The sequence below is a fragment of the Mobula birostris genome, chromosome 15 (genome assembly GCF_030028105.1).
Source record: "Mobula birostris isolate sMobBir1 chromosome 15, sMobBir1.hap1, whole genome shotgun sequence".
NCBI classification, from domain to species: Eukaryota; Metazoa; Chordata; class Chondrichthyes; order Myliobatiformes; family Myliobatidae; genus Mobula; species Mobula birostris.
Genome location: NC_092384.1, coordinates 85,210,986 through 85,227,736, shown reverse-complemented (window position 1 = coordinate 85,227,736; position 16,751 = coordinate 85,210,986). Strand labels below are relative to the sequence as shown.

Sequence of the window (16,751 nt, the reverse complement as noted above, 5' to 3'; positions counted from 1 at the left end):
GGAAGTCTCCTGGGGTCGTCTGTTATAATTGTGGAAAAGTCGGACACTTTGCGTCCAGGTGCTTTGCCCCAAAGAAGGAGACGGGAAAAGGAAAAACGGTGATTTTGACTGGCTGTATCGAGCTGGTAAACGAACCGCTAGGAGAGGACAGGTCTGCCAAAGTTCAGGCAGGGTGCGAGAGGTTTATCTCGGCCGGATTGGTGTCAGTGAAGGAGGGGTTAAAACCAGTTCCAGTGCAGATCTGGAGAGACACGGGAGCGTGTCAGTCATTGATATTGAAGAGTGTATTAGAGTTTAGCTCAGAGACCCAGACAGGTCAAGGTCAAAGGTATTGGGGAAGGGACAGAGGCAGTCCCTTTGCACCAGATACACTTACAAAGCAACCTGGTCTCTGGACTAGTCACGATCGGGGTGAGGCCCGAATTACCGATGAAAGGCGTGGAAGTCTTGCTCGGTAATGACCTCGCCGGGGGAATCGTGTTCCCAGCAGTGAGATTGACAGGTCAGCCTGTCAGCATTGAGGCCCCGCCCATGGACTCACAGGTTCATCACGGGACTGCCGAAGTAAGTTTAGCTGAAACGTTTCTGCCAGCCTTGTACGAGAAGGGGGTAGAAAGTGAAAAGAAGGAGTGTAGTGAAACAAGAGGTAGTGAGGGAGCTGAGACAGACTTAGCATTAGCCAGGAAAGAATTTGTGCAGGCGCAGGAGCGAGACGAGGGGCTGATGGTTTTGGTGGAGACAGCCCTCTCTGACGCAGAATTAACAAGGGAACCAGTAGGCTATTGTGTGGAGGAGGAAGTGCTAAGGAAGAAAGGGAGACCAAGTACCGTACCCGCAGATGAGGCATGGGGGGGTGGTGCAAAAGAGTTATGGGGATGAGATTTTTAACCTGGCCCACAGGGTACCCCCCGGTGGACATTTTGCGGTGCTGGAGGAAACAGTTGGTGGAATCATGAAAGAGGTTTACCGGCTGCCCAGGGGGAAGGATGTTATTGATCATGGCAGACGCGAACTGAGACGGTCACAGGCTTTTGATATGCTAACAAACCTAGTCGGTGTTAGCGCAGAAATCAATGAAGCTAGGGTCCTCCTGATAAGAGAAAAAAACCATTTTGAAAAGATGAGTATGGTACCGACCAGATGGGAGAAGGCTATTGTTTTGGCCAGCTCTGCTGATAAGGTCTCTCCCTTAATCCCCGAACAAAGTGACTCTTTAGGAGAAGTAATTAAACGACTTGCACACGTGTGTTTGATTGTCCCGAGGCGATGCAAAGAACTGGGACCCTGGGTGGTGTTTATTACGCTAGGCCAGCCTAGTGAGCAACACCCCCATAGAATGAGTAATTCAGTGACGAAAGGGCTGATGAACACAGAGGTGTGTATTGGCAATTTAATACGGCTGTCTGAAGCCAGCTTGATAGTGAACCTTGAAAAAAATGAGTTCGGCCACACGAAGGTCATTTATCTGGGAATTGTGGTGAGACAGGGGCAGCTGGCAGCGATGCAAGCTAAAGTGCGGGTTATCTCTGACATCCCAACCCCGACACACAAGAGGGCCCTCAGAAGGCTCTTGGAGATGGTGGGGTACTGTAGGAAGTTTTGCAATAACTCTGCGGTTACTACCCCTCCCCCTCCTACTAAGCCCTTGCGACAGAAAACTAAGTTGGAATGGGACGACCCTTGTTATTGTGGTCCGGGACGAAACCCAATGAGAGGTTACATTGATCGCAGTTCATCAGTGTTTTTGACCACTATGAAGTTTGCTAAGTTGGAGCCTGGTCTAAGGGATTATTAATAACACATATAAAAGGAACAGAAAATGTGATGGCTGACTGTCTGTCAGGTGTTGACAACTTAAAATGCGCTGTATTAGCCAAATGGCTGATAAAGATGTGTATTTGTGTGTATCAAATAATGTATTCATGTTTGTAATTTTTACCCTGGTAAAGACCCTTAAAGGTGGGAGGTGTGACAAGAATACACATAGATTAAGATGTTAGCTGTCCTGTGCTGGCACCAGTGGGATCAGCAGTTGGTCTGCCACCTGTCTTCAGGAGAAAGAGAGATAAGGAAAACAATAGAGCAGCATTTGGAGGTGTTAATGAAAGGACGGGAGAGAGTAACGGAAGGAGAGCTGTTAAGATCGGCTCCCCCTTTGAACCCTGAACTGTTTGAAGTGATGGACAGGCGATACCCCAGCAGGGGGATAAAAAGGGACAGGTTCGCTAAGGCATGACACACGACACCACGAGGTAACGAGACCCTGGAAGAGGTGCGCCTCCCATAAGTCGATGGGAAGTTTTGGAAGGCTGGTCGCGGGACCAAGCCATAGACGCACAGGGTGGAAAGGCACGATCAGCGGGAACCTGGTGTGTGTCGACCCTTGCCTGGGTGCCAGGTTCACCGCAGAGAAACGATCATATCTGGAAACGGAGGGGTCACGGTCAGTGACCTCAGAAGACATCACAAACGGCTCGCCCGAAAGCTGACTATGAAGAATATCGAAGGTCTGTGTGGAAGCCGTTTGAATATTCATTCGTTTTTGCTCTCTCTCTCCTCCCCCCCCCCCACCGTCCATCTCCCATGGCAGTGATTACTGCGAACTGAACTGAATTCAATTGAACTGAACTTTGCGTCACTTTGAAACTGGTCATTTACCCCTAGACGACGATAGGGCTTGATTGATCCTGTTATCCTAATTCTGTGTACATGTGTGTTTACCATTGCTGAACTGTTGCATTTATTATCCGTTTGATTAGAGTACTGAGTTGCTTGTTTCTTTAATAAAACTTTCTTAGTTCTAGTAATCCAGACTCCAACTGAGTGATCCATTTCTGCTGGTTTGGCAGCCCAGTACGGGGTACATAACAATCTCCCCTGCACCCTTTCTATGGCTTCCATGTCCTTCCAGTAGTGAGGCGACCGGAATTGAGCACAGTACTCCAAGTGGGATCTGACCAGGGTCCTATATAGCTGCAACACTACCTCTTGGCTCTTAAACTCAATCCCACGATTGATGAAGGCCAATGCACCGTATGCCTCCTTAACCACAGAGTCAACCTGCGTAGCAGCTTTGAGTGTCCTGTGGGCTCAGACCCCAAGATCCCTCTGATCCTCCACACTGCTAAGAGTCTTACCATTAATACTATGTTCTGCCATCATATTTGACCTATCAAAATGAACCACCTCACACTTATCTGGGTTGAACTCCATCTGCCACTTCTCAGCCCAGTTTTGCATCCTGTCAATGTCCCGTTGTAACCTCTGACAGCCCTCCACACTATCCACAACACCCCCAATCTTTGTGTCATCAGATCAGCAAATTTGCTAACTCATCCCTCCACTTCTTCATCCAGGTCATTTATAAAAATCACAAAGAGTAGGGGTCCCAGAACAGATCCCTGAGGTACACCACTAGCCACCGGCCTCCATGCAGATTATGACCAGTCTACAACCACATTTTGCCTTCTGTGGCCAAGCCAGTTCTGGATCCACAAAGCAATGTCCCCTTGGATCCCATGCCTTCTTACTTTCTCAATAAGCCTTGCACGGGGTACCTTATTCAAATGCTTTGCTAAAATCTATATACACTACATCTACGGCTCGACCTTCATCAATGTGTTTAGTCACATCCTCAAAAAATTCAATCAGGCTCGTAAGGCATGACCTGCCTTTGACAAAGCCATGCTGACTGTTCCTAATTATATTATACCTCTCCAAATGTTCATAAATCCTGCCTCTCAGGATCTTCTCCATCAACTTACCAACCACTGAAGTAAGACTCACTACTCAATAATTTGCTGGGCTATCCCTGCCTACTTTCTTCAATAAGGGAACAACATCCGCAACCCTCCAATCCCTCGGAACCACTCCTGTCCTCATTGATGATGCAAAGAACATTGCCAGAGGTTCAGTTATCTTCTCCCTTGCCTCCCACAGTAGCCTGGGGTACATCCCCTCCAGTCCCGGTGACTTATCCAACTTGATGCTTTCCAAAAGCTCCAGCACATCCTCTTTCTTAATATCTACATGCTCAAGCATCTCAGTCCGCTACAAGTCATCCCTACAAGCGCCAAGATCCTTTTCCGTAGTGAATATTGAAGAAAGGTATTCATTAAGTACCTCTGCTATCTCCTCCGATTCCATACACATTTTTCCACTGTCACACTTGATTGGTCCTATCCTCTTGCTCTTCACATACTTGTAGAATGCCTTGGGGTTTTCCTTAATCCTGTGCGCCAAGGCCTTCTCATGGCCCCTTCTGGCTCTCCTGATTTCATTCTTAAGCTCCTTCCTGCTAGCCTTATAATCTTCTAGATCTCTATCATTGCTTAGTTTTTTGAACCTTTCATAAGCTCTTCTTTTCTTCTTGACTAGATTTACAACAGCATTTGTACACCACAGTTCCTGTACCCTGTCTCAGTGGCCTACCATCCTTTCCCCGTCTCATTGGAACATACCTATGTCGAACCCCACACAAATATCCCCTGAACATTTGCCACATTCCTTCCGTACGTTTCCCTGAGAACATCTGTTTCCAATTTATGCTTCCAAGTTCCTGCCTGATAGCCTCATATTTTCCCTTACCCCAATTAAATGTCTCTACCTTGTCTATTCCTATCCCTCTCCAATGCTATGGTAAAGGAGATAGAATTGTGATCCCATGCCTAGAAGGGCACATCTAGTGGGTCATTCAAATACGTAGAGCAGTCACGTCATATGACAGCGCGCCATTCACAGCTTGCTTCATCCTCAAGCAATTTCTCTCAGACAGTTTAATGCCCCCTTTGCGGCACAAACAATGTAACAGTTTCTCCAACCTGAAAATGTAGGGAGACAACTTCTCTCCTTCCTCCTGGAGCGTGTGCCTAAACTTCATCATCAGATCGGCTGCACTTTCAGCAGTGCCAAGAGAATCTTCCACAGCTTGCAGGTAATTAGCTGACGTGACTAATGGATTTTCTGCTGCTGGACCCTTTTAGCTCTCTACCAGTCTCTGTTTTTTCATATTATCTGAGCACTGCCATTCATCCAGAAACTAAGTTGACTGCTCATATTCTTCTTCTCCATTGGTGTGGACTTGACCCCAGACTACAATAATTGCGTTTCTCCCCAGATGCACCTTGGTATTTATCATCCAGTAACGTAATTGCCAAAACCAGCTACAAATTTAAATCAACTGCTGAAGGACCCATTAGACCTTTCACATCAGACAACCTTTTCCCCTTCACTTCGCAGTAACGAGAACAACTTGTTTTTAAAGTCTCTGCCCTCAGTTACATGCTCCTTTCTCTAAAAATATGGACTGCTCATGCCTCCACTTCTCCAGAATTTCCCAACTTATCAGGCAGCGCGACTTCAGTCACGTCACTGCTAGTCTGAACTGACACGACATCCTTACCAGCCAATTCGTCAAAACGCTGTTCAATCAACGTAACTTTCCCCAAAACCTTTAGAGAAATTAGCACTCCTGAACACCCATTCATCAAGGGGTTAGACACCTACCTTGCTCAAAACACAAGCATCATTTGTGAATAATCTCTTTAAATTGCACCAACCCTTAATCACTGCAGCGTCCATAATAAGTACCGAGTCACTTTCCCGGACACTAGTTTAAACACAGGCTTAAACACACAAACCACTTAACAATTCTTAACAGCAATTACATGGCATTCAGCGAATCCTGGACAAGCTCCTCAACGTAGTCTCCTCATCAGGCTCGTGTACAAACTTGGCTCGTTGCTTGCCCCACTAACAACCACAGGATTCGATGGTGAGAAGGCTATCTTTCCTAAACCACAGACGTCTATGGTCAGTACGATTTGGCTTTCAACCAAATAGGTACATTGATGTGGATAGAGAATTGGTTAGCAGACAGGAAGCAAAGAGTGGGAATAAACAGGACCTTTTCAGAATGGCAGGCAGTGACTAGTGGGGTACCGCAAGGCTCAGTGCTGGGACCCCAGTTGTTTGCAATATATATTAATGACTTGGATGAGGGAATTAAATGCAGCATCTCCAAGTTTGCGGATGACACGAAGCTGGGCGGCAGTGTTAGCTGTGAGGAGGATGCTAAGAGGGTGCAGAGTGACTTGGATAGGTTGGGTGAGTGGGCAAATTCATGGCAGATGCAATTTAATGTGGATAAATGTGAAGTTATCCACTTTGGTGGCAAAAATAGGAAAACAGATTATTATCTGAATGGTGGCCGATTAGGAAAAGGGGAGGTGCAGTGAGACCTGGGTGTCATTATACACCAGTCATTGAAAGTGGGCATGCAGGTACAGCAGGCGGTGAAAAAGGCAAATGGTATGCTGGCATTTATAGCGAGAAGATTCGAGTACAGGGGCAGGGAGGTACTACTGCAGTTGTACAAGGCCTTGGTGAGACCACACCTGGAGTATTGTGTGCAGTTTTGGTCCCCTAATCTGAGGAAAGACATCCTTGCCATAGAGGGAGTACAAAGAAGGTTCACCAGATTGATTCCTGGGATGGCAGGACTTTCATATGAAGAAAGACTGGATGAACTGGGCTTGTACTCATTGGAATTTAGAAGATTGAGGGGGGATCTGATTGAAACGTATAAAATCCTAAAGGGATTGGACAGGCTAGATGCAGGAAGATTGTTCCCGATGTTGGGGAAGTCCAGAACGAGGGGTCACAGTTTGAGGATAAAGGGGAAGCCTTTTAGGACCGAGATTAGGAAAAACTTCTTCACACAGAGAGTGGTGAATCTGTGGAATTCTCTGCCACAGGAAACAGCTGAGGCCAGTTCATTGGCTATTTTTAAGAGGGAGTTAGATATGGCCCTTGTGGCTACGGGGACCAGGGGTATGGAGGGAAGGCTAGTGCAGGGTTCTGAGTTGGATGATCAGCTATGATCATAATAAGTAGCAGTGCAGGCTCGAAGGGCCGAATGGCCTACTCCTGCACCTATTTTCTATGTTTCTATGTAATGGTCTGATTAAAGAAACCTCGATTTGAGCGAATGCTGCATAAATACTGCCCATACATAATTGTCAGTTGTCAAGAAATAACAAATCATATATATAAAATTATAAAGTACTTTTACGAATTTCAGCTATATCTAACAGCTAGGAGGAAAAAAGAAAAGGGAAAAAAATAAATAAAAGAGCCCATTACAGTTAAACCAGTCTAAACGTGCACATCATTGGAGCTCATCTTGAAGTTCTATTCACACACTGGACCCACTGCCTGCATGAAAGCACACACCACATCCTGAACTTTGCTCAAAATCCATCTCGAGCAAATGGGCATGACGTCAGGATTGAAGGACATCTATTTGGAACTGAGATACAGAGAAATTACTTTAGTCACAGGGTGGTAAATCTGTGGAATTTGTTGCCACGAGCAGCTGTGGAGGCCAAGTCATTGGCTGCATTTAAGGCAGAGGTAGAAAGGTTCTTTATTAGCCAGGGCATCAAAGGGTATGGGGAGAAGGCAGGGGAGTGGGGATGACTGGAAGAATTAGATCAGCCCATGGTTGAATGGGGTAGCAGACTCGATGGGCTGAATAGCCTACTTCTGCTCCTATATCTTATGTTCTTATGGGTGCTCTCTTCGGGAGTATTGGTCCTTCCTCCTTGGAGCCATTCATCTGCACAAAGCACTTTGTGCAGCAGGGATGCTCCTTCCCACAGTATCCTCAGCCACCTTCCTTCCTGTCCTCTCCACAGCTCCTGCCAGAAAAAAAATCCCCAAACTACACTGCCACAAATCTCTCTTTGTCCCACTCTCTCAAACCTTCTCCCGATTCTGCCATCCTGATTGGCTGACACAACATTCCTAAGTTGAACATCATATTCCTTATCTTTTAGCTGAAACCAAAACATCCTAAAAGCAGAACACATTGCTTTTACAGAACTATTAAAATGGAATACCTACAACATAGCAGTGAAAATCTTAACCAGGGCATTACATAGGTCATGTCTAACCAACCTTATACAATTTTTTGAAAAAGTTACCAGGAAAGCGGATGAAGGCAAGGCAGTGGATGGTGTCTAATGGACTTTGACAGGGTCCCGCTTGGGAGGCTGGTCAGGAAGGGTCAGTCACTCGGCATTCAAGATGAGACATTACATTGGATTCGACATTGGCTTTGTGGGAGAAGCCAGAGAGTGGTAGTAGAGGGTTGCCTCTCTGACTGGAGGCCTGTGACTAGTGGTGTGTTGCAGGGATCAGTGCTGGATCCTTTGTTGCTTGTCACCTAAATCACTGATAATATGGTTAATTGGATCAGCAAATTTGCAGCTGACACCAAGATTGGGGATATAGTGGGCAGTGAGGAAGGCTATCATGGCTGCAGAGGGATATACATCTGGTGGAAAAATGGGCTGAAAATTAGGAGACAGAATTTAATGCAGACAAGTGTGGGTTTTGAACTTCAGTAGGACCAACCAGGGTAGGTCTTACACAGTGAACTGTAGGGCACTGAGGAGTGTGGTAGAACTAGGGTATCTGGAATACAGGTACATAATTCGTTGAAAATGGTGTCACAGGCAGATGTGGTCATCTACCCCAGAAGGTATTTGTCACATTGGCCAAATCAATGTATTGAGTACAGAAGACAGAATGTTATGTTGAAGTTGTATAAGACATTAGTGAGGCCTAATTTGTAATGTTATGTGCAGTTTTGCTCACCACCCTACAGGGAAGATACAAACAAGCTTGAAAGAGTGCAAAGAAAATTTGCAAAGATGTTGCCGGCTCTGGAGGACTTGAGTTATAAGGAAAGATTGAATAGGTTAGGACCGTATTCTTTTGAATGTACAAGACTGAGAGGAGATTTAATAGAGGTATACAAAATTATGAGGGGTATAGATAGGGTATATGCAAGCAGGTTTTTTCCACTGAGGTTGGGTGGAACTTAACCCAGAGGTGATGGCTTAAGGGTGAAAGGTGAAAAGTTTAAGAGGAACACGAGGGGAAACTTCTTCAGTCAAGAGGGTTGTGAAAGTGTGGAATGATCTGCCAGCACAAATGGTCTATGTGAGCTCACTTTCATTGTTTAAGAGAAGTTTGGATAGGTACATGAAGGGTTATAGTCCTGGTGCAGATCGATGGGAGTGGGCAGTTTAATTGATTTCAGCATGGGCTAGGTGGGCCAAAAGGCCTGTTTTTGTGCTGTACTTCTCTACGACTTGGTGTTGTGGGGAAATGAGGACAGTTGTCCAAGACTACACAATACAGGTCAGAGAAGTGTTAGCAAATGAAATTTATTTCTGGCAAGTCCAAGGTGATAAATTTTGGGAATCATTTGGGGCTGGATGTGTACAGCAAATAGTAGGGTGATAAGGAAAGTCAAGGAACAGAAAGACTGGCAGATCTAAGCTCATGCTTCCCTGAAGGTGGTTAGGCTGGGGAAGAAAGTGTACAACATGCTTGCCTTCACAGTTTGGGTCCCAGAACATAGAAATTGGGATATTATTATGCAACTTTAGATAGCACTTGGGAGTATTCTGTACATTTCTGGTTGCCACAGTGGATGTGATTGTTTTGGAGGGATTGCTAATAAGATTTGGACTGGAGAAGTTTAGAAAAGAATGAATAAGCTGGGCTTGTTTTCCCTGGAACTCATGACTGTGGTGGTTGGGGACAGCTCAAACACCATCTATAAATTCACTATTGCCATTACACTCTCAGATGGTGATGAGGAGTTTTACAGGAATGAGCTTGTGGGGTAGTATCATCATACATCAGTCATAATAAAACTGGCTTCTCAGATTAGGCTAAGGGGTGACCTGAGAGAGGTTTGAAAAAAATATTATGAGATGCATAGATTGAGCTGATGGTCAGAATCTCTTCTCCATGTTACAGATGTCCAAAACAAGAAGGCTTAGCTTTAAAGTGAGATTAAGGAGTGTTAAAGGGGATCTGAGGGGCAAGTATTTTTATGCAGAGAACGGCTAAGGAGACAAACAGCACAGAAACATTTTGTCGGATTGAAACTCTGGATCAGATATTTTGTTTGGGTAACAGAAGGGATGAGTGGATATGGGAAGTGAGTAAATGCTGGTGGAACTATTTACTAACAAGGACTATCATGGCTGACTGGGCGGAATGGTCTGCATCGGTGTTGTAAGAGCTCTCCGTTGGTGTGGAAAGTGGATTGTGCTCATTCTCAGCTCTGTAGCCCCATCTAGTGGGAGAAGAGGAAAGTGAGTCTTGGTCAAAGGCATTACATAAAGTGTAAAGGAAAACAAAATGAAGGTTACTTCAGATATAATGCAGAAAAAAAACAATAAGATAAAGAGCATAATAATTTTTAAAAAACATTAGAATGCAAAGGATAGCCCATTTGAGAAGCTAACAAAGCACTGAGTTCGAAGTCCAAAAGTTCAAAGTAAATATTATCAAAGTACATACACATTACCATATATAACCCTGAGGTTCATTTTCTTGTGGGTATACCCAACAAATCTATAGGATAATAACTGCAATGGAGCCAATGAAAGATCGCCCAACTAGGGCACTCAACCAGAGCGTAGAAAACACAAACAGTGCAAATAGAAAAGGGACTAATAATATAAACAAATAAGCAATAATTATCAAGAACCTGAGATGAAGAGACCTTAAATATGAGCCTATTGGCTCTGGGAACATTTCAAAGATGGGGCAAATGATGTTGAGTGAAGTTATCCCCTTTGATTCAAGAGCCCGATGGTAGAGGGGTAATAACTGTTCCTGATCCTGGTGGTGAGAGTCCTGAGGCTTTTGTACTTTCTTCCTGGTGGCAGCAGTGAGAAGAGGGGGTTCCCAAATGATGGATGCTGCTTTCCAGTGACAGCAGTTCATGTAGATGTGCTCAATGGTTGGGAGGGCTTTACCCGTGACGGACTGAGCTGTATCCACTACTTTTTGTAGGATTTTCCGTGCAAGGGTACTGTAATTTCCATACCAGGCAGTGATGCCACCAGTCATTATGTTCTCCACTATACGCCCATAGAAGTTAGTCAAAGTTTTAGATGCTAAATCTCCACAAACTCCTAAGGAAGTAGAGGCACTGCCGGGCTTTCTTTGCAATTACACTTACGTGCTGGGCCCAGGACAGGTCCTCTGAAATAGTAACACCTTGTTAACCTTCCCTAGCAATGATCCCCCAATGAGGACTGGCTCATGGACCTCTGGTTTCCTTCTCCTGAAGTCTACAATCAGTTCCTTGGTCTTCCTGACATTGAGTAAGAGGCTGCTGTAATGACCCCATTCAGCCAGATTTTCAATCATATATGCCGATTCATCACTACCTTTGATTTGGCCAACGACAAACTTGAATCTGGTATTGGAGCTGTGCTTAGCCAGTCACAAGCGTAAAGCACGTAGAGCAGGGGAACGAGCACACAGCCTCGTGGCACACCTGTGTTGATGGAGGGCATTGAGGAGATGTTGTTGCCAATCCAATTGCACAAGGAGGTATTGAGGCCAAGGTCAGCTTGTTGCTTAGTTTTGAGGGGATGATAGTAATGAGTGCTGAGCTGCAGTCAAAGAGCATTCTGATGTATGCATCTTTGCTATCCAGATGTTCCAGGCTTGAGTGAAGAGCCAACGAGATGGTGTCTGCTGTGGACCAGTTGCTCCGGTAGGCAAATTGGAGTGGATTCAGGTCACTTCTCAGGCAGGAGTTGATATGTTTCATCACCAGCCTCTCAAAACACTTCATTGCTGTGGGTGTGTGTGCTACTAGGTGACAGTCATTGAGGCAGGTCACCATGCTCTTTTTGGTCATCAGTATAGTTGAAGCCCGCTTGAAGAAGGTGGACACCTCAGACTGCCGAAGCCAGTGGTGAAAGATCTCAGTGAACATCCCAGCCAGTTGCTCTTTAGTATTTGGCCAGGTACCCCTTTTGGGCCAGATGCTTTTTGTGAAGGCAGCGTGCACATCGGCTTTAGAGACAGAAACCGTAAGATCATCAGGAATTATAGGAGTTGTGATGGTTCCTCCACGTTTTAGCGATCAACGCAAGCATAGAAGGCATTGAGCTCAACTGGAAGCAAAAACCTTGTCTCCCATGTCGCTTGACTTAACTTCATAAGAGGCGACAGTATTCAAGCCCAGCCACAACTGTCAGGCATCCTTTGTTGATTCAAGTTAAAAGGCCTGAACAAATTAGATATGGCAAAGTTATTTCCCATGGTAGGGGATTCTAGGACAAGAGAGCACGACTTCAGGATTGAAGAACGTCTATTTAAAACAGAGATATGGAGAAATTACTTCAGTCCAGGGATGAGCAACCTGCGGCGCATTGGATGATTAGAAGTGGCGCATTGCACCCCAGTGATAATAAAAAAAAGTAAGCCTACTGATGCAAAAAGTATTAACCAAAAACCGATTTGTAGAAAAAAAATCTATAACAGGAACTCAAGTAGCTTAGAGCTAGAAATGGGTTTTAGTGAGAATAAATCTAAAAGTTAACAATTATTTTTAACGATTTTATTATTTTGTGCACATCTTTTGGCAAATGTTATCTTCTTTCACATTAATCTGTTTTCAATTTTAAAAATTGTTCAACGAGTCAAACTAGGAAAGAAGGACTTTTGTTCTGCAGTCGTTCCATAACTGTTCAATAGACGTTTGATACTTGCTTGATGCTGAGACGCCGGGCGTCTGCACCAGCGGTGGGTTGCAGGTTTTTGCCGGTCAGTTTACAATTGACACTCTTGCGCTACGGAGTTGTGCTTTGTTCGTCCTTTGTGAATCTATGGAATTTGTTGCCAGGGGCAGCAGTGGAGGCCAAGTCATTGGATGTATTTAAGGCAGAGATTGATAGGTATCTAAGTAGCCAGGGTATCAAAGGTTATGGTGAGAAGGCGGGGCAGTGGGACTAAATAGGATAAAATGGATCAGCTCATGATAAAATGGTGGAGCAGACTCGATGGGCCGAATGGCCTACTTCTGCTCCTTTGTCTTATGGTCTTATCTCTCTGATTTTTCACACCGCCTAGAGTCTGACCATTAATATTATATTCTGTCTTCAAATTTGACCTACTGAAATGAACCACCACACGTATCTGGGTTGAACTCCATCTGCCACTTCTCAGCCCAGTTCTGCATCCTATCAATGTCACTCTGTAACCGCTGCAACCCTCCAGACTATCCACAACATCCCCATCATAAGACCATAAGAAATAGGAGTAGAATCAGGCCATTCAGCCCATCAAGTCTGCTCTGCCATTCCATTATGGCTGGTTTATTATTCCTCTCAACCCCATTCTCCTGACTTCTCTCTGAAACCTTTGACACATTGACTAATCAAGAACCTAACAATCCACTTGCATACCCAATGTCTTGGCCCATTCTGTTTTCCCCAATTTCCCTTTTAACTTCATCCTTATTCTTCCAGGCAGGAAGCTTACTGTGTCTGATAAGAACTTCTTTAATCTGCCTTACCATTTGTGTACCTTAACATCCACACGTGGCCACACCACCCTCTCTGTGTGCCAAAGACGTTTACCCGAATTCCTTGCATCTCTTTCTTGAAAAGCAGCAAATTGTTTTACCTTCCAGACTGCTGCAGTCAAATCACTGTTTATTTATATATCTGGAGATACAGCGGGGAAATGCCCTTCCGGTCAACCGAGCCACGCTACCCAGTAACCCACTAATTTAACGCTCGCCTAACCACAGAAAAATTTACAATGACCAATCAATATACTAACTGGTAATTCTTTGGACTGAGAGAGGAAACCAGAGCACCCGGAGGAAACTCACAAGCACTTGATTATAGTTGGCCACTGGTGGTACGCAAGCTGCAGTCAGCATTACGGAAATAGAACGGACAGCATTTGACTGTTAGGTGCTCCACGTTGGGGGAACACAAGTTCACCAAAGCCACCACATCACAGCACCACAGAGAGTTTATCATGAAACACAGATCTCCTATTTTTGCCCTTTCCACATCAACAGTTTGGTCCATTCTGTGTATTGAGAAGCTTTTGGGGTTGATTGCTGTATCTGGTCTTGCGAGACCATGGATCTGCGCCTGGAAAGTCTTCACTCTCCAGGGCGCAGGCCTGGGCAAGGTTGTATGGAAGACCGGCAGTTGCCCATGCTGCAAGTCTCCCTTTTCCACGACACTGATGTTGTCCAAGGGAAGGGCATTAGGACCCATACAGCTTGGCACCAGTGTTGTCGCAGAGCACTGTGTGATTAAGTGCCTTGCTCAAGGACACAACACGCTGCCTCGGCTGGGGCTCGAACTCACAACCTTCAGATCGCTAGTCAAATGCCTTAACCACTTGGCCACGTGTATCCGGTATGCCTGGTGAAAGCCACATCTCAGTCAGACATGGAATACAACGAGATTTCAATTCTCTCTGATACAGCCCTCAGGTTCTTAATTTTGTTCTCCAGCAAATGCATATTTGCCAACAAGATGCTGGGTAGAGGAGGCCTCATCCCTTTGTGTTTTAGTCTGGCTGTGGTTACCCCCCCTCCTGCCTCACCCTTGGTCATGGTGATGAACCTTCGTCTTCTTAAAGGTGCCAAGCCTGTATGGTCCGTGGAGTCCTTGAGTCAAGTATGAGATATGAAGACCATTGAGTTGATTTAAAAGTTCATTGCTTGGAGGGGAGTTATGCTGCAGATTGCAGTGAGACCAATACAAGAATAGTATTTTTAAGAAATAATTTGGAACAATTGCCTGCAGCACACAGAATGTCACCAATGATCACCAATGCCATTTTGAGTTTGAGGAGAGAGAATACAGAACAAATCAAGACTAGTACATTATTGGGAATTTTCCCCAATTGAAACAATGCACCCGTCACTCTGCTATACCACTAGAGTCCAGGTTCTGCTGCAGTGGTCTGACTACCCATGTTTGTCTGTAACCTCCCAACAAGAATTTTCTCATCTACACCTATGCCCATCAATAGTGCATGCCCTCAATTTCTAAGCATGAACAACTACCTGTGCTTACCTGAGGGCACACCTGGTGGTAGTAATCTTCAACAGACAAACATTGCTGAGGACATGAAGCCAGTATCCTGGCCACGGTATCGCATTTCCTCCAATCAGCAGCCGCAGCCTCTGCACTCTGACCTCCTGCCACTCCAGCTGCAAATTCACAAGCAAGTTACAACTTAGCACACAGCACAACTCAGAACACAGCTGTGACATGGGCAGAGCAGCCCAGGGCGAAGGGGAGGGAGGGTGGGTGGAAATGGCAAAGGGGTAGCAAGGAAGGGATGTGTAAAATAGAGGGAAGTAAAGGAGAGCAAGGTGAAATTGAAGGTGGAGGGTAAGAGATGTGAAGGAGTAAAGGAAAGGGAACCCCTCACTCCCACATTTGGAGACACATTGATGCCCTCAGTCCTAATCAATTGGGTCTCTGTACCTTCCTCTGCACCTGGACCTTTGACTTCTTCACCGGGAGACCACAGTCTGTGCGGATTGGAAATAACACCCCCTCCTCGCTGACGATCAACACTGGTGCCCCTCAAGGATGTGTGCTGAGCCCACTGCTCTATTCTCTCTATACCACGACTGTCAGGGTAGGCACAGTTCAAAAAGCATCTATAAATCTGCTGATGACACAACTATCGTTGGCAAAATTTCAGGTGGTGATGAGGAGGCACACAGGAGCAAGGTAGATCAGCTGGTTGAGTGGTGTTGCAACAGCAAGCTTGCACTCAACATCAGTAAGGCCAGGGAATTAATTGAGGACTTCAACAAGTACAAGTCAAGGGAACACACACAAGTCCTCATCGAGGGACCATCAGTGAAAAAGGTGAGCAGTTTCAAGTTCCTGGGCATCAACATCTCAGACGACCTATCCTGGGCCCAACATATTGATGTAATTACAACAAAGGTACAACAATGGCTGTATTTCATCAGGAGTTTCAGAAGACCTAGTATGACAAATATCTACAGATGTACCATGGAGAGCATTCTGACTGGCTGTAACTCTGTCTGGTATGGAGAGGCCACTGCACAAGTTCAGAAAAAGCTGCAGAAAGTTGTACACTCACTCAGCTCCATCATGGGCAGTAGCCTCCCCAGCATCAAGGACACCTTCAAAAGGTGATGCCTCAAAAATTATTTCACACTTTATTTATCTGTATTCTTCTGATACATAAAGTGTGAAAGAGAGGCAATAGTGGATGATGAACGCAGCAGGCCAGGCAGCACCTATAGGAAGAGGTACAGTTGACGTTTTGGGCCGAGACCCTTCGTCAGGACTAACCGAAAGAAGATATAGTAAAAGATCTCTCACGGTCTCTTCTTTCAGTTAGTCCTGACGAAGGGTCTTGGCCCGAAACGTCGACTGTACCTCTTCCTATAGATGCTGCCTGGCCTGCTGCATTCACCAGCAATTTGTATGTGTGTTGCTTGAAATTCCAGCATCTGCAGATTTCCTCGTGTTTGCGTGGCAAGAGTGGATATTGGACTGCTGGAAAACAATGCTGGAGAAGTAACAATGGGGGACAATGAAAGAGCGGATGAACTGATTAAGTTTTTTGCATCAGTCTTCACCGTGGAAGACACTAGCAGTATGGAGGAAGTTCTCAGTGTCGGGGGCATGAAGTGTATGAAGTTACCACAACTAGAGAGAAGGTTCTTGGGAAACTGAAAGTGGATAAATCACCTGGACCAGATGTTATACACCCCAGAGTTCTGAAAGGGGTGGCTGAAGAGATCATGGAGGCATTACAATGATCTTTCAAGAATCACAAGATTCTGGAATGGTTCCAGACAACTGGAAAAATATGTGTCACTTCACACTTCAAGAAGG

At 45.3% G+C, this 16,751-nt stretch overlaps 1 protein-coding gene across 5 annotated transcripts in view; it reads right to left on the bottom strand.

Annotated features, from left to right (window-relative positions):
* Positions 1-16,751, bottom strand: part of tango6 (transport and golgi organization 6 homolog (Drosophila)) — a 175,691-nt gene that overhangs the window by 147,323 nt on the left and 11,617 nt on the right. For all 5 annotated transcript variants that reach the window (XM_072280060.1, XM_072280061.1, XM_072280063.1 and 2 more), the window contains one exon: positions 14,937-15,073. In XM_072280060.1, the coding sequence (XP_072136161.1) occupies positions 14,937-15,073 (137 nt within the window). The remainder of the gene's footprint in view (positions 1-14,936; positions 15,074-16,751) is intronic.